At 39.5% G+C, this 25,307-nt stretch overlaps 1 protein-coding gene across 2 annotated transcripts in view; it reads left to right on the forward strand.

The window, feature by feature from the left end:
* Positions 1-25,307, forward strand: part of LOC140462989 (cadherin-4-like) — a 656,453-nt gene that overhangs the window by 529,672 nt on the left and 101,474 nt on the right. For both annotated transcript variants that reach the window (XM_072556570.1, XM_072556571.1), the window contains one exon: positions 6,850-7,022. In XM_072556570.1, coding sequence (XP_072412671.1) covers positions 6,850-7,022 — 173 coding nt within the window. The remainder of the gene's footprint in view (positions 1-6,849; positions 7,023-25,307) is intronic.

Below are 25,307 nucleotides of genomic sequence, written 5' to 3' on the forward strand. Positions count from 1 at the left end.
TGAATTTTCTCTTGTTTAAGATTGTTACTCACTAGCACTTGAGTGTTGACACAGTGGCTCAGTGATGGGGCGGCATGATGGCTCATAGCGCCAGGGACCTGGGTTTGATTCCCCTCCTTGGGCGACAGTCTGTGTGGAGTTTACAAATTCTCTGCATGTCTGTGTGGGTTTCTTGCGGGTCCTCCAGGTTCCTCCCATTGTCTAATGATATGTCTGTTAGGTGGATTAGCCATGGAAAATGCAGAATTACAGGGATAATAGGAGCTGGGTCTGGGTGGAATACTCATCAGAGGATCAGTGTGGACTTGATGGGCTGACTGGCCTGCTTCAAAGGATTCTATGATTCTATGAAATGATAATTGTTACTTATCAGCCTAAAACTGGATATTGACCAGGTCTTGATGCATGCGGTATGGATTGTTTCAATATACTGCTTCAGTATGTGTGAGGTGTCATGAATGGTGTTGAACATTGCGCAATCATCAATGAATGTCTCCACTTCTAGCCTTACAATGGAGGGAAGGGCATTGCTTGAGCAACTGAAGATGGTTTGACCTGGAGAACTCCTGTCCTGGAGTTGAGGTGATTCAGCTCTGACAGCCACAGTGATATTCCCTTTGTGCTAGGCAGGAAGAAGGGCAGAAATCATGGGCTCAAGTTCCACACCTGACTGGATCCAAGTCCCCACCCTTGGCTCCTGACCAACCTGTGTTGGCCCGAGTACAGTAGTCCCATTCGTGAGCCAGGCACAGCAATTTCATCCTAAACCAGCACCCTGGTTCCTCCAATACCCAAGAAAAATGCCCCCAATCCTAACCCAGCAGCCCCATTCTAAGACAAGCACATGTGGCTCTGTAGAGCTCTGGACCCTGGGCCACTGGTCACCGAGGACCTGGTGCTTGGTATTCCATATATCTGTCCCATTCATAAGTAGAAATATCTTTTCCATGTCTATCTTATCAAACCCTTTCATAATCTTTAAAGATCTCTATTAGTTCCCTCCTTAGTCTTCTATTGTTGTCTATCACTGTAGAACTTTAGTGATTCATAAAATTATTGCTAATGATTTTCCTTGACCTTTTCCAATTTTGGTCCAACCTCCATACATAATTTGATTAACTTTCAGACCTAAACATTTTCTTTGTTGCTGTCTTCCGCGACTTTGGAACTGCCACCAATTCCTTTCCAAATAACCAGATATACACTTAATGTGGGTATAATAAACAATATAAGCTAAGGATTTGAGGCACTTTTGAACAGTGATTAAGATATTGTAGATTTAATTTTGTTAGAAATGTTGGTATTAATGATCTGTATGAAAACATTTGCATCTTATTTTGGGTACAGGGTTAAATTACATTGAAGGACTAATTATAGCTCTGATCCAAATCCTAAACAAGCCTCATCAAGAGCCATAAATCATGGCATCACATTAGGCAAATCAATGTCTGGATTTGCCAAGAGCAGTCTCCTTTTTTTCTATTTGTTTTATTTACGGAACAGCTTGTGTCGTTATAAAAAAAAGGATAAATTAGCTAATAGAAGCAAATGTGTTTTTAATTGTTTGAAATGTACCTTTTGTAGCCTGATAAAAGTTAATTTGAGTGTTAAAATTGCACTGAAGCATCTTTTCATTTGAATTAAAGGTATTCCAATGTTGAAATTGAACAGTCATTTTATTTGTTTTAATAATATGAACTTTATTTTTACTGTTCGGATATTTGAGTCCACCAAGGAAACAAATGAATTTCAAAAGATTGGGATCTTACGTTAGTAGTTGCTCATTTTCTGGTTAAAAGGACTTATTTATTTAGTACAATTAAGGCTTTAAGGGTTAAAAGCTTGCTAGTGGAATAAATTTGCAAATTTTAAGTCTTGTTCTCCAACTATATGATCTCACGGGCATGAATATCATTAATTTGGTAAATTTTGCTGTGACATCCTTTTAACATTATGCAGAGTTTCAAACTTGTAAAAATTGTATAATGAGCTGAAGTATTTTATGAATTTTTAAAAAAATTTACAACTAAGTGGTGTCTGCTTTACATTGGAATGTTTTCTGGTATACGGCAAAGACTATCTCTTCCCTTGCTGGGAATAATTTGAATTTTGTAGAAAAAACATAGATACAGATGTGAAAGATGCTTGTTCTAATTGCAGATTATTTCCTGCTTGAGCTATTACTGAAATTTCTTCTTAAATATTCATGAGTGATTAGTTACAAACAAAAGGGACTCCCTTTGGCCTCAACCTGTTGAGAAATTGACATCAAGGAAAGGATGAGTGAATATTTTCATTTTGTACAGATTTATTGGTGCTCCCTAAAGTGATAAAATGCTGAACATATTGTCATCCAAGATGCATATAAAAGACAACTTCAGAAGAAAACTTTACATTTACTCTAATTCTGAACACTTATTTTCTCTCTTATTTTCACTTGCATTTCTCTCAGTTTGGTCATCATTTCTGGTTTGATCTTACATGATCTCATCTAATAAACTGAATAACTAATAACTGTGTTCCCCAACTACCTTTTTCTTCCTTATTTTCTGTTTCTCTGAACTGGCTTCTCAAAGATAAGGTGGACAGATATGAAGTCTGGTAACAAATGTAATAAACTTAGCAATATGCCAATCTTCACACTGCCATGCCTAATCTTTCCTTTGAGTTAATTATGTTTTATTTTCAATAAAGTCATAGAAACAACGTGAGCTAAAACCTTCTGAAAAATCATGTCTTGAATTTGTGAGCACCAGCCAGTGGTCCATTTGCTCCTTAAATTGTACAGAATTAAGTAAAAAAAACTATAACCTGGTGTTGTGTGATTTTTTACTTTGTCCACCCCAGTCTAACACCGCACCTCCACATCAGGTACAAAATTAAGTCAGTTTACATTTTGGTAAATCACTAAGCCTTATCAAATATATTCTATATTTTTTAGCTGTGCTATTTGCTTTTTCTAAAGGAATATTGTTCCCATGTTGAGTAATATGTAACTTAACATCCAGAAGACTTGCTCATCTTCAAGAGAGCATTTTTAAACCTTGATACCTTGATAATAACGTAGATCTGAGAGTGACACTGTCACTGACATAGCAATCTAGTAGTGTCATTGGTAATACAGTATAACGGAATCTAAACAGTACAGTGAATAGCATATAATTCTGCAATTTATAAAATGAAACCATTATCCAAATAACATGGGTTACTTTGATCTATTGTTTTAAAGTTTTTTAAAAATAGAATCACTTTGTTCACCTAATTTTAAAAGTATAAAAGACTTATTTTGATGCTTATAATTGCAGTGTACCATGTGACTTAGTAACTATCTTCGTTAGGCAGGATCACTGCATATTTTTAAACCATAAACAAGTAGATTCTTGAATGGCAATAGAAACAGTGTATTGGGAGTAGCAAAAATGGTGAAATTTAACCCACAATCAAATCAGCCATTATCTTATGTAATGGTGGAACAGATTCAAAGGGCTGAATGGCCAGCTCCTGGTCCTGATTTATACGTACATAAAAAAACTTAAGGCTTAAGCTTTAAATTTGTTTCCTTAAAATCTACATATTGAATAAAAATTATTTTTTTAAAAATCAGCAACACGATATTAGCAATACATTTTGAATATATCATGTCCTTGCTGCGCAGCAAAGAGAGCTCCCACTTTCAATTGTGTCATCAGTGGAAGGTGCTCGGTGGAATCTATTCAACTGGGACAGGCAAGACAATGAAAAGTTCACCTTTGTTACATCCTGTTCACCTATTAATAATTGTGCGCTGAGAAACAACAGCAGAGGTCTGAGAGCTGGTTGTTAGACCTGGGAGATAAAAGAAAATATTTGAAAGCAAATTGTTTACTTTTTTGAAGGAAAACATCAGTTTCCATTAAAGTATGTGTCTTTCAGTATTACAGAGTTATTTGAAATATTAAATCATATTGTAAAACTCAATCATATTAATAAATTATCTCAGTGCAAGATAAGAACTTGACAAGTCTTTACACTAATTAAAACAATGTAATTTTCTTTCTTGTAAAACATATTTGGGACTTTTAGGAACTAATGTGATTTGGAAGCAGTGTAACAATGCCTCTAAGAGTGCTGCACACATTTGTGCAAAAGTATTTTCAGTTTTCATTGTTTCCTCTTTCTTGCTGTTCAATCTAATTGACACACAAACCCTTCTGAAAAGCTAACCATTGGGATAGATGTAATCCCAGTTCATGTGTTGACACAATTACAGACAAACAACTGGCAAAGTCAAAGAAAAGGAGAATGGCTGTGATATTATGATCAGAAATAAGAATTTGTCAGTTTAATATTACTTATTTCTGTGGATTGATGAATACTTTGCCAGGAGAGCTTATATTTTGAAGACATATTAGCTGGAGATTAACCAGGACATTTTTTTTAGCAGTTTATCGCCACCCTATTCCATTACTCAAATAGTGAATAACTGGTGTGGTATCTATAACATATCCTCCCAAGGAAATAATAACATGGGCTAATGCACTGATGCAACTTGGTACTTAAAATTCATTTGAAAATTAAAAGGTTTAAATTTTTGGCCTCACTGATTTGAGTGGAAAGCCAATTATAACTTGAATTAGTTTCATAATTGAATAGTGATTTAAAGGGCTGTGAAATTAATACTTTAGGGCATAGAGTTGTATTTTTGTACTGATTCATATGAAGTAACAAGGTTGAAGTTCAGGTTTTTAATAAACATTAGTAATAATTTTGTAGACCAATTCAAACTCTGACATCCACTTGCACTGCTGAAGCAGTATATGTATGTGAGCAATGGGGAATATGCATCAAAGGATCTCATATTATTGTATTGGAAGAAATAAAATACTGTGATTATTTGATGCAATTGTCTTTTGTTTTATTCCATTGATTCAGTCAATAGTCTTTATTTAGTCATCTTGTCTCATTTAATCTTGTGTTCAAATTGTGGTGTGCAGAACTAATGATAGATTAGTGAAGCAAACATGGAATGCATTATCGTTTTGTAATTCAATTAGGCTAGGGCTTGATAAATCCAGATTAGTTGTTTTTAACATACTGTATATAAAAAAAGACGAGTTGAAATCTTGATAAAAAGGAGTAGGTGAGCAAGGTGTAAGGTTGAGAAGCCAATTGGCATGTTAGCATCAGTGAGGTTCCTGCTGTCTTCCCACCACAACAGGTATTAATTTCTAGACAGGAACCAAAGCTTGGCTTTCCTGCACTGTCACCATTTATGAGCCTAAAATATTCATGTGATGACCACTTAATGTCCTCATCCTCCTATTGTTGAATGATTTCAACTCCAAGGGAAACAAGAAAATGTTGACATAGCCAATTGGTAAATCAATGTGGAAGGAATATCAGTTTGAATGGGTTGGGCAGGGATGTTGAGTTTCCTTCAATCTTTTACCAGCTTGTTGAAGACTAAGGTCAGGGCGATAGCTGCCAACAACCACAGCCTGGCTCTCATTTTTGACCCGTATGCAATCCTAACCCCACCAGCTGCAACCTCAGAATGTTCCCTAAACAGAACCTGCCTTTCTTGTCAGTGATTCACCATCTGGGAGACCACGAGGTAGAACTGCAACAGCCAGGTCCTCTGCTCTGTCATTGCAGAGTTCTGGAGCTGCTGACCTTCGATTTGCTGGTCACTCCAGCCAGATAGGACTTCCAGCTCCATGGTCTGGAATTCTGGCAAAAAAGCCCACGAATAGCCAATTACCTGCTGATTGCTGGAAAATCCGGCAGGCTTTCTTATCTCAATAACCAGCTTAGACTTGATCTACAAAATACTGAGAAAATCCCAACCATGGTTTTAAATAGCACCTTTCATGACTTCAGGATGTCCAGAAGTGATTTAAAACCCATGTATTATTTTTGAAGTGTAGTCAGTATTGTGCACAATGCTGTTCCATTTATGGGTGGTCAACTGAGTCACGGATGACATCCACTAATACTTTCCTTAATCAAATTAAGCTTCTTCAGGATGGAACTCTATTAGGGATTTGACCAGTGGCCACTAATCCTCAATTGAATCCTGTACGATGAGAATGCTGTTTGGATTTTTAAAAATGCGCCTGAATGATATCAGTATAAATGGTTGTGGTACAGTCTCAAACCTTGACTTTAATCTGTTCTCCGTCCCCATTCCATCATGGAGGTTACTGGATACTGCTTTTGTTGCACACCCAAAGAAAGTGATTCACACAGTAATCTATCTGCCCTCAGACAATAGCATTGTGAGCTTAAAACCGGTATAAGCAGCTTCTAGGTTTTCGATACTAGTATATGAAACAAATGCAGTGCACAGCTTTCCTTAGATTCTACTCTGCGCAACACGTGATTAGAATGTTTTTCTATTTGAGTACAGACCTGAAACATTTCATAAATGTGACTTCCATTGTGATTTTAGTGGCTGTATAAAGCACATTGGAGAGAGATGAATTTTTAGACCAAATCTGTGGTCAATGCCACCTGGAGACTTCCTGTAATACAGAAAGGAGTTTTGTCCTCTAAGTAGTTTTGTGCAGTTACTACCCATTAATGTTTTGAAATTATTGTTTGTTTTAATTGATTTCATGGCAGAGTAGTTTGAAACCTCAGGTCTGATGTCGCAGTTAGCAACAAATAAAATTAATCTGTAGATTTTATACAGTGCAAAATTCACTGAGAACATGGCTAAATTAAATAATGTAATCAACAATTTAGCATGCATTTTCTGGGATCTTGTTAAATTTTTAATGCTTAATGATTAATGCAATTGATTACAAATTTTAATTTGTAATGAATATGGGAAAATATTACTGGCACTCATGTACTCTTTATTGTTAGGTTCATATGTCATGACAGTAACTGCCAATGATGCTGATGACCCAACTACAGCCAATGGTATGGTGAGATATCGAATCTTGTCCCAGTCTCCAATCAGCCCATCACCAAATATGTTCACCATCAACAGCGAGAATGGGGATATTGTTACTGTAGCTGCTGGACTTGACCGAGAGGTGAGATCTTTGGTTTTATCTCTTTCAACATTAAAGCATTTTAACAATCTGGTTTGATTATTCATTTAGATTAGATATTCTTGGTACTCTTGTTGTTCTACCCTTGACTTTGATGACTAGAAATTGTATTTATTCCAGAGTGACAGAATGAAAATATATTTATTCCATTAGTGTTACAGTCTCTCATTTCTCTTGAAATAAATACGTGCAACAAAACTATCCTGTAACCAAGATTCAGTTTGCCATTAAAACACCAAAGAGTTGGAACTGAGTGGGGTGTGAATAATAGTATAATCAGCAAATAATATGAAAGCTCAAAGTTCTAAGTAACACCAGCATGATATGCTATAATATTCCACTAATGCAAATCAATTACTTTGTTTGTTTAAATACATTTTTCTTAAAGTGTATATTTGATTTCAAACAATATCTCCCATTGCTCTGGATATTCCAAAGATTTTGACACTCCTGGATTCGTTTTAGTTAAAGAAGTGCAACAAGAAAAATATTCCTTTAAAAAAGGAGCTTATTTTCTCTCCGGATTAGCATTTAACTGTCATAGCATGTTGGCCAAACATGAATGAAGAATGAAGTCTTGCCAGGGCAAATACTTTTATGAATACTTTCATGAAGGCTATGTTTTCAGCCTTTGGTTCAGACAAAATTACTATAATCTTCATCAGATCATTTTTTAAAAAGAAACTTTAAACAGAATGATTCAAGAAAATCCTCTGAAAAGACCAAACTATTGCACCATAAGCTTCAATTGTTATGATTTCAAAAATGTAATTTGAATATAGCATGAGCAATAATTTTCCTTGTGACCATCAGTAGAAAACTTACTTTGTTGCACCATGTCTGATCTTTTAATGCGATTTACAGTTTTCAGCACCAACTGCAGGAGTCAGTTAACTGGACTGAAACAAAGGCAAGAAATACTGTTAGCCTGCCAGAACTGATCAAAACGAATTTGTTCGAGGGGTACATTTTCCATTTTGGGACATTCATTGAATGATAATGCAAGGTGCTCTGTGTTTGAATCCTGGCCAAGCCTTTCCAAGTCACAGAATGGATCAATAACCAGAAGACCTTGGTTTTAAGTTGCCTTAAGTGACTTTACTTAAGAGAAGATTAGGATTTCCATAATGACGATGTATGCAAGGTAGGGGAGATCAGGAGAGGGGAACGTGATATAGTGGTGGCTGGGAGTAGTGTTGGAGAGAAGTGATTGGGAGAGTATTGTTTAGGAGTGCATTACATGATTTGGAGGATGGAAAAGTGATTGGATTATGCCAATTGGAAGAAAGTTTGACAATGATGACCTTTTAAAATCATTCACTACAGCCCATAGTGCATTAGCTACAACCATAGTGTTAATATAAAGCAAGCTGTGTTACTGAGGTAATGCTGATATAATTCCAAGATAGGATAGTGTTTTGCTTGGGGGAAATAGCTGATGGTTGTATTCCCTGAGCATTTGTCCTTATTCTCTTTGGCAGTAAAGGTTGAAAGTTTGGAAGGTGCAGTTGAAGGATCTTTGGTGAGTTACTGCAATGCAATCTGAAAGTGGCATGCACTGCAGACACAATGCATAATGGCACAGGGAGTGAATATTTAAGGTATTGGATGGAGTGCTAATCAAATAAGCAGCTTTGTTCCAAATGGTGTTGAACTTCCTGAATGATGTTAGAGTTGCACTCATCCAAGAAAATGGAGACAACACAATCACATTCTTATTTCTTGTACCTTGTAGATGGTGAACAAGCTTTGGAGAGTCAGGAGGCGAGTTACTGCAAAATTCCCAGCCTCAGACTTGCTGTTGTAGCCACAGGAAATATATCGCTGATTCAGTTAAGTTTCTGGTCAGGAGTAATCTCTAGGGTTTGTTGATGTAGAAATTAGTTAAGCTATTGAATGTCAAGGAAAGATAGTTATTTTCTCTCGGAAATAGTCATTGCTTGATACTTGTCCCTTATCAACCTAAGTCTGATGTAGCTGCAATCCTGTTACATGTGGGCATGAGTTAATTCATTATCTGATGAGTTATAAATAGTAAAGTGAGCAATGTGCAATCATCAATAATCATTTGATACAATGATGAGGGAAAGATCATGATCAAATAGCGAAAGCACTGTTGAGATGGGAGACCTGCATGATAAGCTCCCGCAACAATGTTCTGTGACTGAAATGACTAATCTCTAACAACCTTAAACAATTTCCTGTGTGTTAGATATGATTGGGGAGGTGTGACAAGGTAACTGAGGTATTTCAGGAGGAGTGAGAGAGGATGATCAAGAGTTTGTTGTATTTGGAACTACTGTGGAATCAGGGATTATATTGGGAGACTTGGATTATCCAAATATAGATCAGAGTCAAAATAGAGTAAAGGATAAAGGAGGGCACGGGTTCCTAGAGTGTGTTCAGAAAACCTCTCTACAGCAGTTTATCTGTAGTCCATTCAGAAAGGAGTTAAGAATCACACAACACCAAGGTATAGTCCGACAGGTTTAATTGGAAGCACTAGCTTTCAGAGCGTTGCTTCTTCATCAGGTGGTTGTGGAGGACACAATTGTAAGACACAGAATTTATAGCAAAAGTTGACAGTGTGATGTAAACTATACATTGAAAAATACCTTGATTGTTTGCTAAGTCCCTCATCTGTTTGAATGACCATGAGAGTTTCACTTCTTTCACATGTAAATCACAAAACCTTTTTTTAAAAGTTACATTCTCAGGTTAACTGTAACAATTGGTGTCAGCCCAGATCCGCACCAATCAACCACACCGCCCTGTGGCCCAACATTTCAACTCCCCCTCCCACTCTGCCAAGGACTTGCAGGTCCTGGGCCTCATTCACCACCGCTCCCTCACCACCAGATGCCTAGAGAAAGAACACCTCAACTTCCGCCTTGGAACACTTCAACTATAGGGCATCAATGTGGACTTCAACAGTTTCCTCATTTCCCCTTCCCCCACCTCACCCTAGTTCCAAACTTCCAGCTCAGCACTGTCCCCATGACTTGTCCTACCTGCCTACCTTCTTTTCTACCTATCCACTCCACCCTTCCCTGCCCCCAACCTATCACCTTCATCCCCTCCCCCACTCACCTATTGTACTCTATGCTACTTTCTCCACCCCCACCCTTCTCTAGCTTATCTCTCCACGCTTCAGGCTCTCTGCCTTTATTCCTGATGAAGGGCTTTTGCCTTTTTACTGCTCCTCGGATGCTGCCTGAACTGCTGTGCTCTTCCAGCACCACTAATCCAGAATCTGGTTTCCAGCATCTGCAGTCATTGTTTTTACCAAGATGTTGAAGGTGTTAGCCCCTGTGTTCTGTTGTCACTCACACATGCACCCTCTCACAGACCTAGACCCCTTTGCACACATGCACACATATATATATGCACTCTCTCTCACACTCACAACCCCCCACCCCAGACACACACACTCCCACACCCACGCATGCATCCTCTCACAGACTTAGACACTTCATACTCACACACACGCACACACATACACACACACACTCACACAAACACACACATACACTCTCTGTCACAGACACTCATAATCCCTCACCACAGACACACACACACTCCTACAGGCACGCACACACACACATGCACCCTCTCACAGACCTAGACCCCTTTACACTCACACACACACAATTTGTACTTGCAGAGTTACATTGTACTTTGCTCAAAAGCTGTATGAATCCATGTAAGGCTCTGTTAACTCATTTTTTAGGTTAGAATCAGTCTAAACATTATAGCACAGACAGGGAACACAGGGGGCTAACACCTTCAACATCTTATCTGCGCTGACACCAATTGTTACAGTTAACCTGAGAATGTAACTTCTAAAAAATGTTTTGTGATTTACATGTGAAAGAAGTGAAACTCTCATGGTCATTCAAACAGATGAGAGACTTAGCAAACAATCAAGGTATTTTTCAATGTATAATTTCAGTTACATCACACTGTCAACTTTTGCTATAAATTCTGTGTCTTACAATCATGTCCTCCACAACCACCTGATGAAGGAGCAGCGCTCCGAAAGCTAGTGCTTCCAATTAAACCTGTTGGACTATAACCTGGTGTTGTATGATTTTTAACTTTGTACACCACACTCCAACACCAGCATCTCCAAATCATTCAGAGAGAATGCACTACTCGACCTGATTCTTAGGAATGAGATGGGTCAAGTGGATCAAGTATCGGTAGAAGAACTTTTAGGGGACAGTGATCAATATCCAATATGGTTTAGTTTGGTTATGTAAAAGGACAAAGAACTATTCAGAATAAGAATAAATAAATGAGGGAAAGCCAACTTCATTACAGTCAGAATGAACCTTGAATTCAAAGATTAGCACAAATATTTCAGGAACAGACAAAGTATTATCCTATCAAGTGAAAAGGCACAGTGAATTAACCCAGAACTTCTTGAATAACAAAAGAGACTAAGATGAAAAGAGAGATGATTTGGAGATGCCAGTGTTGGACTGGGGTGTACAAAGTTAAAAATCACACAACACCAGGTTATAGTCCAACATGTCTAATTGGAAGCTTTCGGAGCACTGCTCCTTCACCTGATGAAAGCTAGTGTGCTTCCAATTAAACCTGTTGGATTATAACCTGGTGTTGTGTGATTTTTAACTTTTAAAAGAGAGAATGTACTTAATTCAGCTGTCACACAGATAATAGAACAGAGAAGTACACTGACTATAGAAGGTTCAAAAGGGAAGTGAAATACATTGAATAGAAGCAAAGAGAGAACTTGAATATAGACTGACAGCTAAGAAAGAAGGTAAACGAATATGATATAAACAGTAAAAGGAAGCGTGGAACAGATTAAGGACAAAAAAGGGGAGTTACAAATGGAGTTAGGACAAAAGACTGAGGTCTTATGGTAACAAGGGAAAAGATGCTGGGGAGGTCATGGTGAAAGAGAAGGTAGTTCAGATACTTGAAGGGTTTAAAACTGAGCAAGATGGAGTTTTGGATAGGCTGTCTGATTGCCAATACCAGATGTGACACATCCAAGAAAATGGACGGAAGTGAGAGTAGCTGGAAAGTAGGAAGCCTTCAGAAATGAGATAACGAGAGTCCAGAAAAAGTATATTCCTGTCAGAGTGAAGGGAAAGGCTGGTATGTATAGGGAATGCTGGATGACTAAAGAAATTGAGGTTTTGGTTAAGTAAAAGAAGGAAGCATATGTCAGGTACAGATAGGATAGATCAAGTGAATTCTTAGAAGAGTATAAAGGAAGTAGGAGTATACTTAAGAGAGAAATCAGAAGGGAAAAAAGGGGACACGAGATAGCTTTGGCAAATAGAGTTAAGGAGAATCCAAAAGGTTTTTACAAATACACTAAGGACAAAAGGGTAACTAAGGAGGGAAAAGTCCCCTCAAAGATCAGCAAGGTGGCCTTTGTGTGGAGCCACAGGAGATGGGGCAGATACTAAACGGTATTCTGCATCAGTATTTACTGTGGAAAAGGACATGGAAGATATAGAATGTAGGGAAATAGATGGTGACATCTTGTAAAATGTCCAGATTACAGTGGAGGAAGTGCTAGATGTCATGAAACAGATAAAGGTGAATAAATCCCCAGGTCCTGAGCAGGTGTACCCGAGAACTCTGTGGGAAGACAAGGAAATGAATGCTGGGCCTCTTACTGTGATATTTGTATCATCGATAATCACAGGTAAGGTACCAGAAGACTGGAGGTTGTCTAACATGATGTCACTCTTTAAGAAAGGTGATAAGGACAAGCCAGGGAACTACAGAACAGTGAGCCTGATGTTGGTGGTGGGCAAGTTGTTGGAGGGAATCCTGACGGACAGGATGTACATGTATTTGGAAAGGTAAGGACTGATTCGGAATAGTCAACATGGCTTTATGCGTGGGAAATCATGTCTCACAAACTTGATTGAGTTTTTTGAAGAAGTAACAAAGAGCATTGATGAGGGCAGAGTGGTGAACGTGATCTATATGGACTTAGTAAGGCATTCAACAAGGTTCCCCATGGGAGACTGGTCAGCAAGATTAGGTCTCACGGAATACAGAGAAAACTAGCCATTTGGATACAGAACTGGCTCAAAGGTAGAAGACAGAGGGTGGTGATGGAGGGTTGTTTTTCAGACTGGAGGCCTGTGACCAGTGGAGTGCCACAAGGATCGGTGCTGGGTCCACTATTTTTCATCATTTCTATAAATGATTTGGATGCAAGCATAAGAGGTACAGTTAGTAAGTTTGCAGATGACACCAAAATTGGAGGTGTAGTAGACAGCAAAGAGGGTTACTTCAGATTACAACATGATCTTGATCAGATGGGCCAATGGGCTGAGAAGTGGCAAGTGGAGTTTAATTTAGATAAGTGGGAGGTGCTGCATTTTGGGAAAGCAAATCTTAGCAGGACTTATACACTTAATGGTAAGGTCCTCGGGAGTGTTGCTGAAGAAGGAGACCTTGGAGTGCAAGTTCATAGCTCCTTGAAAGTGGAGTTGCAGGTAGATAGGATAGTGAAGAAGGCATTTTTTAATGCTTTCTTTATTGGTCAGAATATTGAGTACAGGAGTTGGGAAGTCATGTTGCAGCTGTACAGGACATTGGTTAGGCCACTGTTGGAATATTGCGTGCACTACTGGTCTCCTTCCTATCGGAAAGATGTTGTGAAACTTGAAAGGGTTCAGAAATGATTTACAACCTTGTTGCCAGGGTTGGAGGATATGAGCTATAGGGAGAGGCTGAACAGTCTGGGGCTCTTTTCCTTGGAGCGTCGGAGGCTGAGGGGTGACCTTATAGAGGTTTATAAAATCATGAGGGGCATGTATAGGATAAGTAGACAAAGTCTTTCCTGGGTTGGGGGAGTCCAGCACTAGAGGGCATAGGTTTAGGGTGAGTGGGGAAAGATATAAGGGGCAACTTTTCACGCAGAGAGTGGTACGTGTATGGAATGAGCTGCTAGAGGAAGTGGTGGAGGCTGGTACAATTGCGACATTTAAAAGGCATCTGGATGGGTATATGAATAGGAAAGGTTTGGAGGGATATGGGCTGGGTGCTGCCAGGTGGGAATAGATTGGTTTGGGATAACTGGTTGGCATGGACAGGTTGGACCGAAGATAAAATTAATAATAATTTGGGTAAATGTGGATTTATTATGGAAAACCAGTTGGAATTTAAGAGAAATTCATGTTGAACTAACTTGCCAATTTTATTGTTGACAGTAATGTTGATGTTGGAATATAAGGTTTAAGAGTAGTAGTGGGCTATTTGTCTCCTCAAACCTGCCCTGTTATTCAATAAGATCATAGCTGATCAGTCCTATGCAGTGCATACAGACTTCCAAACACATCTAATAAACTTTCACATTGCATTGTTTGGACAAAGTTAAAGCTCATGCAGTCAAAGTGATAGTAGCAGCATGGATACAAAATTGATTGAGTGTCAGGAAACAGAGTAATGGCTGATAGATTTTTTTTAGACCATAAGGTGGTTTGCAATGGGTTCCCCAGGAATCAGTGTTCAGACCCTTACTCTTCCTTGAAATATACTCCTGACAGTGGAGTGCACGAAGCCCAATTTCAGATATTGTGAAAGATTCAAAACCTGAAAGCATTGTAAACTGTTTAGAAGGTAGATGGTATATAATTTCAAAAGGAGAAAGGTTGGTGGAAAGGTGGGACAAGTGGCAGATGAAATTTAGTGCAGAGCAGTGAAATCATCTATTTTGTCAGAGGAACATGGTAAAGTAGTATAAAACAAATGGTACAATTCTAAAGGAGGTGAAAGAGCAAAGTGACCTGAATGATTATGTACACGTTTTATTAGCTGAGAAAGAGTAGAATGGTTCACCTCTTCTCCCAGTCCTGTTTTGTCCACAACAGCGTTTAACTTAAATAACCTTGCCAATTCAGTGAGCACCTTATGTGTTCTGTCTTTATAAAAACATGCACAGGTAGGAATTCATGTAAGTCTCTTTAAAAGAAAAGAGAGTAATGCAAATTGTACTTGACACCTGATCTAAATAAAAAAATGTTCAGGCAGCATCCAAGGAGCAGGGAAATCGACGTTTCTGGCAAAAGCCCTTCATCAGGAAAGAGCCTATAAAAGCCTGTAAATTCATGAGAGGTATAGATAAGCAGGAGGCTAGAAGAACACAGTAAACCAGGCAGCATCAGGAGGTGGAGAAGTCAACGTTTTGGGTGTAACCCTTCTTCAGGACTGGGGTTGTGTGTAGGGGGAGCTGCAGATAAAGGTAAACCTGCGTTCACCAATCCCTCCCCCTCCCCCAACACCCCACCTTTCCCTTTTATCTGCAACTCCCCTTCACCTACCCTCAATCCTGAAAATGGAGAATACCTGAAGCATTGACTTCTCCACCTCCTGATGCTGCCTGGCTTGTTGTGTTCTTCCAGTCGCCTGCTTGTTTTCCTGGGATTCCAGTGCCTGCAGTTTTTTTTTGTCTCTAACTACAGATAAGGTAGATAGCCAACAGCTTTTCCCCATGGTAGGGGAGTCTAACTAGAAGTTTAAGGTGGAAGGCAAGAGATGCAAAAGGGTCCAAAGGGGCAATTTTTTTCACACAGATGGTGGTGATATCTGGAATGGGCTGCCAGAGGTGGTAATGGAGGTGAGAATATTCCTGTCATTGAAGAAACATTCGGGCAGGTACATGAATGGGGTAGGTATTGAGGGATATGGATCAAATGCAGGCAAATGGACTAGACCAGTTGTGAAAACTGGACGGCATGAACAAGTTGGCCTGAAGGGTCTGTTTCCATGCTGTAAACGTCTATGACATTATGATATGTTGGTTAATCAATAGGCAAGGCTCACGCTTGCAGGATGGATACAGTGAGAGAAAGGTTAGTCCCATTCTGGTTCTTCCACCTTCCACAAAACCTTGTCTTCTGATCTCTGGCCTGGGACAAAAGCAGTTTCTTAAAACATACATTAGCATTAGTTGGCTCATCACATAATATCCTCTCATTAACTGACTAGTTACCCAAATATAGTCATGACATGTTGATTCCAGGTCTGTAGTTTAGACACGATTAGATTATGACAAGCAGTATTCCCTTTTCAGCCAAACCATTGCCTGGTGTTTGCACGCATTTGCTTATTCCAAGCCCAATTGAATACATAAGTGATTCGTTAGATGTTTTCTAAATGGTTCAGAAGATTATGTAATTCTTTGTTTCTCTAAGGTTGTTGTCTTTCATTGATTCTGCTAGACAACTTGACTCTCTTTTTCATGACTTTGAAGTTTGTAAGGCACAGTTTAGCAAACTGTCAGTCATCTCAAAAGTTGACGTTAACGTCACTGAAATGCTGATGTTAAGTCATTTAAAAATCTAACAATGGTTTCAACCTCACATGAAACAACATCTTTTTCAATGTAAGGCTTGATTATTTAATATCATAAGTTATTAAAGGTAAGAAAGCCAAATTGAAAGTAACGTTAATAAGTTATATGGTACAGTTGGCTTTATTAATACATAGAGCACAAAAGCAAAGAAATCAGTTTGAATTGCAAAGAACACTGATTCAGCATCAATTTGAGTATTGCACTCAGATCTGGGCTTCATAAATTAGGAAAAATGTACAGGCATTACAAATGTGCAGAAATTGCATGAAAATGGTCCTAGGGATGGGCATCATCAGTCACCTGAATGAATTGAAAAAGTTGGAAGTTTTCCTTTTTGGAAGAGAAGTTTGAGAGAAGATCTTTGGAGGTTTTTAAACTCATGAGGAGTCTGGACAGAGCAGATAAAGGAAACATAAAAATCCTATTGGTGGAAGGATTAAGAGCAAGAAGGCTTTGATTTCATGCAGTTTGCAGAAGAGACTGGTAGCGGGGAAAATCTTTGTCATACAGCGAGTGGTTAGGATCTGGAATGCACTGTCTGAGATTGTCATGCAGGCAATCAATCAAGGGATTTAAGTGGGACATGGATTGTTATTTTAAAAGGAAGAATGCACATGGCTAAGGTGGAGGAATGATCCAAGGTGAACAGCTCACTCAAAGAGCGGATATAGACATGAGGGGTCAAATGGCCTCATTCTGTGCTATACTAATCTTGTGAGCTCATTTTGCAAAACTGTCATATCTATATTAAAAACCACTTTAAACTGATTCATGTAAACATCGCTTTCCTTTAAAAAGGACAATAGAATGGAAACGGGAACTGGTGGAAAGGAACACAAATAAAATGCAAGCATTTGAAATGCCTTCACAAATTCTTAAAAGTGTTTATTTTCACACTTTAGGATTGTCATTATAGTAATAGATTACCCTTTGCATTAAGTAGCTATGCAAGATAATTACAGTCCTATTGACTTAAATTGAAATTGCCTGATAGAATATCCTTTAATGTTTTAACTCAATTTTCTGAACTCAGGGGACCAGATCAGTCTACTGCAGGATCTGACCATTATGTTATATTTGAATCAATATTCACCCTTAGTTGTATGACAACCTGCAAGATTGCATGCAGGTCACATAGATCAGAGCCCCTCTAAATTACCATGCATGCATTACCACACATATAAAAGAGCTTAGTAAAATCACCTGTACATTCCAAAAAAAACTATTTAAATGGAACATTGCTGACAAACATTTATGTGAATGTCAATGAGACAAATCAACAATTTACCATTCCTATCTAACCGTGTCTCCTTTTCACTGTATATTAGTCGCTTGAGAAATTTATTTTGTCACAAATGTGGCTCTTTACAAGAGAAAATAACTTACTGGCGAGGATTTATAGATGATTTCTTGCTTTCACTTAGAGTCAAAGAGATGTACAGCATGGAAACAGACCCTTCGGTCCAACCCATCCATGCTGACCAGATATCCCAACACAATCTAGTCCCACCTGCCAGCACTTGGCCCATATCCCTCCAAAGCCTTCCTACTCATATACCTATCCAAATGCCTCTTAAATGTTGCAATTGTACCAGCCTCCACCACATCCTCTGGCAGCTCATTCCATATACGTACCACCCTCTGTATGAAAAAGTTGCCCCTTAGGTCTCTTTTATATCTTTCCCCTCTCACCTTAAACCTATGCCCTCTAGTTCTGGACTCCCCAACCCCAGGGAAAAGACTTTGCCTATTTACCCTATCCACGCCCCTCATAATTTTCTAAACTTCTATAAGGTCACCTCTCAAGCTCCGACACTCCAAGGAAAACAGCCCCAGTCTGTTCAGCCTCTTCCTGTAGCTCAGATCCTCCAACCCTGGCAACATCCTTGTTAATCTTTTCTGAACCCTTTCAAATTTCACAACATCTTTCCAATAGGAAGGAGACCAGAATTGCATGCAATATTCCAACAGTGGCCTAACTAATGTCCTGTACAGCCACAACATGACCTCCCAACTCCTGTACTCAGTACTCTGACCAATAAAGGAAAGCATACCAAACGCCTTCTTCACTATCCTATCTACCTGTGACTCCACTTTCAAAGAGCTATGAACCTGCACTCCAAGGTCTCTTTGTTCAGCAACACTCCCTGGGACCTTACCATTAAGTGTATAAGTCATGCAAAGATTTGCTTTCCCAAAATGCAGCATCTTGCATTTATCTGAATTAAACTCCAACTTCCACTTCTCAGCCCATTGGCCCATCTGGTCAAGATCATGTTGTAATCTGAGGTAACCCTCTTTGCTGTCCACGATACCTCCAATTTTGGTGTCATCTGCAAACTTACTAACTGTACCTCTTATGCTCGCATCCAAATCATTTATGTAAATGACAAAAAGTAGAGGACCCAGCACCGATCCTTGTGGCACTTCACTGGTCATAGGCCTCCAGTCTGAAAAACAACCCTCCACCACCACCTTCTGTCTTCTACCTTTGAGCCAGTTCTGTATCCAAATAGCTAGTTCTCCCTGTATTCCATGAGATCTAACCTTGCTAATCAGTCTCACATGGGGAACCTTGTCGAACGCCTTACTGCTCTGCCCTCATCAATCTTCTTTGTTACTTCTTCAAAAAACTCAATCAAGTTTGTGAGACATGATTTCCCACGCACAAAGCCATGTTGACTATTCTGAATCAGTCTTGGCCTTTCCAAATGCATGTATGTCCTGTCCCTCAGGATTCCCTCCAACAACTTGCCCACCACCAAGGTCAGGCTCACTGGTCTATAGTTCCCTGGCTTGTCTTTACCGCTCTTCTTAAACGGTGGCACCACGTTTGCCAACCTCCAGTCTTCCTGCACCTCACCTGTGACTATTGGTGATACAAATATCTCAGCAAGAGGCCCAGCAATCACTTCTCTAGCTTTCTACAGAGCTCTCGGGACACCTGATCAGGTCCTGGGGATTTATCCACCTTTAACCGTTTCAAGACATTTCTGGTTTTCTGATTCAGTCATTCTGCGGAATAGATGAAGCCCAGTAGAATCCGGAAATATGTAGATCGATGGTACCATCTGCTGTTTCTCAGAACATGGCCAGAGCTGAAAAGAAAAGTACAATTCTGTAATGATTGTAACAAGGTCAGCCATGTGGACCTCATAGAATATGAGTTCCTTGATTGGGGCTGTTAACCTGGTCCAATCAGGGAGCCCTGGTGGACGGATACAAAAAGGAATGTCAGAGGTCTGTTCATTCTGAGAGCTGGATCAATGTCAAGGATTCTCCATGTGTAAATGAAGGGTATGTTAGTGACAGGAACTAGCCATTGTGGAGTTATTTCAGTGGCGATGAGAGAAAAGCAGGATCCTGAAGAAATTCACTCACAGCAGTTGTATTTGAGTTGAGGTAAGATTTCTGGATTATGTCATTATTTTGGAAGCTTGACCCATTCGATCCTGCCATCAAAGACTGGAAAGAATGTGTTATATTTTCCTGTCAAATGGCACTGGGGCAAGTGAAAAGCAACAGGTAATTCTCCTGACAGCTTTTGGACCCACAGCTTTTTCCGTTATTAGGACCCTAACGTTCCCTGAGACACCAGATACAAAAGCCTTTCAAGAGTTGATGGATTTAGTCAAGGGATATTATCACTCCAAGCCTTCTCTAATTCTGAGATGCTCTTCAAAAACTAGTGGAATCCGTAATGGGAGTTTTGATGAGGTTAAGATGACTGGCAGAGGCATGTGACTGTGGTTTAATCTTTAATGAGATGACGAGAGACCATTTGGTGTATGGAATTAATGATGTAACCATGCAAAAGCACCTACTGGATAAAGCCTAACTGAACTGGCATTATCTTTGGCAAATATGGATGCATTGAGCCGCCTCCCACTGGCAGATGCACCGCTGGTGTTATTACCACTGGAAGAGTCCATAATGGTTTTAAATATTCTGAACACATTTCAAGTCACAGTTTACTATCAAACTTTGGATGCAGAAATATCCAGACTTGGCAAAACTGAAACAGCTGATGGTGCGGGGGGAGTCCAAAGAGGCAGCCCAACCCAAATTGAAACCTTTTTGGACTCTGAGAAACCAGATCATCTTAGAGGATAACATGTTATTATGGGGAACAGGATTGATTGGCTGAGCAAAGGTCACTGCCAAATACTTGCTGAACTCCACCTGATCATACAAGCGTTTTCAAAATGAATATGTTAATGCTAAGTTATGTCTGGTGGTCAGGATTGGATGCAGATATAGCTGAATTGGTGGGGTAGTGCCCATAGTGCCCAGAGTGCCAACAAAGAGAATGTGGGGCAGCTACTGTCACTAGCTTCCCCACATTCGTGGGAGTGGTGGATGAACGCGGGACTCAGTTACACATTGATTACGCTGGTTCTTTCATGGGTTTGATGTTCATAATCATTGTGGATGGCCGCTCAAATTGGCTGATTTGCATAGAATTCATTCGTCAAATGACAACAATCGAAAAATTGTGCACATCTTTTACAATGTACAGACTCCTGTAAGTGTTGGTCACAGATAATGGACCGTCATTCACCAATAGAGAATTTGAGTTTCTTCTAAAGTTGAATGATATTCATCATATAAGGGCAGCTCCATACCATCCATCCCTCCAGTGGTCTTGCAGAAAGAGCAGTCCAATGTTTGAAGGCAGGCTTAAAGAAATGACCTATAGTTTCACTAAATAACAAATTGTCCTGAATCCTATTTGATGATCGGACCACCCCTAATGAAACTCCAGGGATTGCTCCAGCAGAGTTACTAATGGGGAGAAGTCTCTGCACCAGGTTAACTCTGATCTTCCCAGATTTGGAAGGTGAAATGGCATCTGGAATGCTAATGCCAGACACAAGACTCTGCAAAATAAGAGGAACATTTTACTTCAGGGAATGAAGTTTGGTGTAGGAACTGTGCCTTGTATGACTAAGAGACGAGATCAGGTCCCATGATATACAAAGTTTGTGTGGGTGGGGTGGTCCTGTACAAGCACGTACACTAAATGATTGCTGTGAACTCACAAACGGAGCAGGAGCAAAGCAAACACCGGCCCCTCAGAACAGCTGGAAAGGGTGTCAGAGCCCATGGGTTTCCCCCACTTCATCTAGTGTTGAAGGAACCTCAGAGTCCGAGATGGACACAGTAGATGTTGCAGCCTTGACGTCTTTATTGCCTGAATAAGAAGATGACTTTCTTCTGAGATGCTCTGGGCTCAAGAGGCGGGCTACAGTCCGGTACATGCTACCCATTTCTGAGGCTGATATGGAAGAAACTGGACCCAGTGTAAAAATACCCTGGGAGAAGCTACAAAAAAAAGAACTGGCCTATGTCCCCTCAATTAGATGGGGAAGGATGTCATGGTTGTAATGAGATGAGCCAGGTGGACCTCATAGAATACGAGTTCCCTGATTGGAGTTGTTAACCTGGACTATTAAGGGGCCCCTGGCTGACAGATATAAACAGGAGTGTCAGAGGTTCTGTTCACTCTGAGAGATGGCTCTGAGGGAGCTGGATCAGTGTCAAGGGCTCTCCACATGTAAATAAAGGGGACTTGATGACAGGATACCAAATTCCAATCGATAAAACAGCAATACTATGTGCTTAAGGCTTTATTTGTGTTTCCTCTTTTATCTTCCTATTACAGCATGAAGATCCAGATATCTTGATGAAAGTAAGAATCAAAGAAAGCATTTCATATAGGATAGTTAATTTTTTTGATATTAATCTCACAGAATAGTGTAGTTCCACTGTTTTGATTAAATAAACCAATTCAGACATAAGTGGTTTTGAGGTGATTTAACATAATAATATTTGCTTCGTAGTGTGTGGGCTGAAACTGAACTAAAAATCTGATCAGCCGTCATGGCTGTCACTTCCTCACACTTGTTGGCATTAAAAGGGGTGAAATTAGATTGAGACTGCCATCCACACTTATTCAAAATGAACATAGTATTTTAAGAAGTAAATGGACATTGAAATGGATAATAAGCATTGAAAAAATGCATGAGGCAATAAATCCATGTGATAATATTCTGGCCCTTCACAATCGGTTACCAGAAATCAGTTGTGAGTACTAAGCCATTCATCCAAATGCATCATTCCAAAGTAATAGCAATCTTTTGCCGAATTGTGCGCTTTGGTTTAAGAATTAAGACATTCAAATCATTCAGACTTTTTATTTGGATAAAATGCAGTTCCATCATTTCAATTAAATAACAAACATTACCAGTTTCATTTATGCAAATAAAAGGTTTTGAAATGAGGATAAAAATTATGCAATTATTGAACAGTACTTTACAATCTACAGTAGGATTTTGTCCTATAATTTATGATTATGTGAAATACAATGCAATAATAGATCTTTGAGTCAACCTTACAAAGTGGGCTAAAACCATGTACTGTATGTAGAAGTTCTTGGTCAAGGAAAGCCAAGGCACTTATTGCAAGGATATGGGGGTAAAAAAGGCAACAAATCATTTGGACATTAAAAGTCTAGAGAATCAAATATGTGATTGGGCAAGTGTTCACAAAGTCTTCTACCCTGTTTCTAGTCCAATATAACTCCCTTGCAATTTTGCTAAATCTACAGTATGCCAGGGGGATTCAAATAAAGGGCACTGAGCAACAATTCTGTCACCAATATCGGTAACAAAAAATGGCTTCTCTGCAATGTGCATACAGTTTGAAATGTCATTTACAAAATTGCTGTTACTGTAAACATAAAAATGATAAAAAGTGACAATTTTCAAGCCCCTCCATCAGTTTTTGCTTTGAAATTATGTCAATATAGTGCAAAGAATAGAAGAATCAATTTATAGAGGAATGCCGATCCATCTCTATTTTACAGCAGATCTCAGCCTTGTTGGCCAGAACACCCAGCAACACAATTGCAGCATTCTGAATACTTCCTAATTCAAATCTATGCATGTAGGTAGGACCACCGATGTCCATTTTGTTTCTGTCTACTTAACTGTTTCAATTCCTGCTTCTGAAATTTGATCATGAGGAGCATAAATCACGAGACAGGCATGAGCTGTGATAATCCAAAGGAGCCTGAACTCCTTTCTACAAAATATGTAGGAAGTTGTGGTGGCTGTTTTTGTTCCATTTTCTTCCAGTGTACTTGCAGTTACAATAGAATGTTCTGAACTGATCAAGCTGGTTCTGGTGTAGGAGTTATTTCTGCATGGAAATCCCACTGGCAATTCAGCTATGGCAAGAAAAGCACCAGAAGCACCAGAATCAATTGGAGCTATAGGAATACCAAATGAAGAGGATGCATGTTTGCAAAATCCAAAGCTCCTGATGCTCCAAGATTTGGGACCATTAGTTTGAGGTTTTACTGTTCTGAGGAGCTATGGATATGGAAGTTTGGCTTCTCAAGGAAGTATTTGACAGAAGTTGTGGGACATCAACAACAAGATTGACAACCGACAGTTACAGTAACGACAGTTACAGTAAGGACAGTTAAAGTTGCTGCAACACTGAGCTTCTTCATTTGCATCTCCTTCTAAGCTACCATTTGAATTATCGCTGCTGCTTCCTTTGCCATGAAACCTTTGGCCACTTGTCCCATCCGGAATCCAGAGTGACGGATGGATGTTTTCAGACAGTACTCTAACTCACAGATTGCATTTTTCCCCTCCAAATTCTTTCTTCATTGACAGCATCCATGTTGTCCTGTGGAGTTGATAAGGTGGCTAAGAAAACATTTGGGATACTTGCCTTTACTGGCTGAGGTGCAGAATACATGAACAGGGAGGCTTTGCAAGAATTGTACAGAATGGGGATTCGGCTACAACTAGAGTACTGCATTCACTTCTGGTCATCACATTGTAGAAAGGATGTGATTGCACCAGAGAAGGTGTAGAGGAGATTTATCACAATGCTCCCTGGGTTGGAGGCTCTGCACTCTGAGGAGAGATTTGATAGGCTGAGGTTGATTTCTTTAGAGCAGTGAAAATTGAGAGGGGTCTGACATGAAAGCATACAATTATGAGGGATGGATGCGAAGGCATTTTCCATTATTTCTTGATCTGTGACTTGGGGACATGAATTTAAGATAAATTGTACCAGGCTAAGAGGGGAGGTGAGGAGAAATGTTTTCAACTGGACAGTGGTGGGAGGCTGGAACTTAGCCAGAAAACATTAGTCAGAAACATTTATAACATTTAAGCAGTACATAGATATACATGTATATTGCCATATTCTGCAGGGCTATGGGCCAAAAGCTGGAAAATAGGATTTGTGTAGCCAGACCTTTGTTAATTAGAATAGACCAAATGGTCTCTTTCTTGCTGTAAATATGAGTTGAGTGTATGTTGTTGGAAAAGCACAGCAGGTCAGGCAGCATCCGAGGAGCAGGCAAAACGGCGAGGAGCAGTAAAAAAAATTTTACGACCAAGACACCCACCCTCCCACCAAAGACCCCTTTTCCTGCCTCCAACACACCCCATCCACCTGGACACCCCGTGCTGGCCTGCTACCTGCCCTTGACCTCTTCATTTCCAACTGCCGCCATGACATCAACCACTAAAAAATACATGCACTCTATAAATATGTGTGTCTTTCAAGCAAGCATAACTTAATGAATTGCACAGATTTTGAATCCTTATGGACATTTAATTGAGACATGATGAATCAGAACTGCTCATAAAGATCTGTGTTCATTTATCTGACAGCCAATAAGGGCTTTCAGATATTTTTAGATGTATTATGACACAAACATGGAACAGACAGGGCTTGAACCCAGGCTGACCTTTTGTATTGTGCAAATCTTGCATTTCCACATCCCCTGCTGGTATAGAGCAAGTGGGAAATGACTGCTTGGGGACAAAAACTTTCTCTTGCCCACCTCGTTTATGGTTGCACTGAGATGATAGGCTCAGCAA

Source organism: Chiloscyllium punctatum, chromosome 37 (genome assembly GCF_047496795.1).
Source record: "Chiloscyllium punctatum isolate Juve2018m chromosome 37, sChiPun1.3, whole genome shotgun sequence".
Lineage (NCBI taxonomy): Eukaryota > Metazoa > Chordata > Chondrichthyes > Orectolobiformes > Hemiscylliidae > Chiloscyllium > Chiloscyllium punctatum.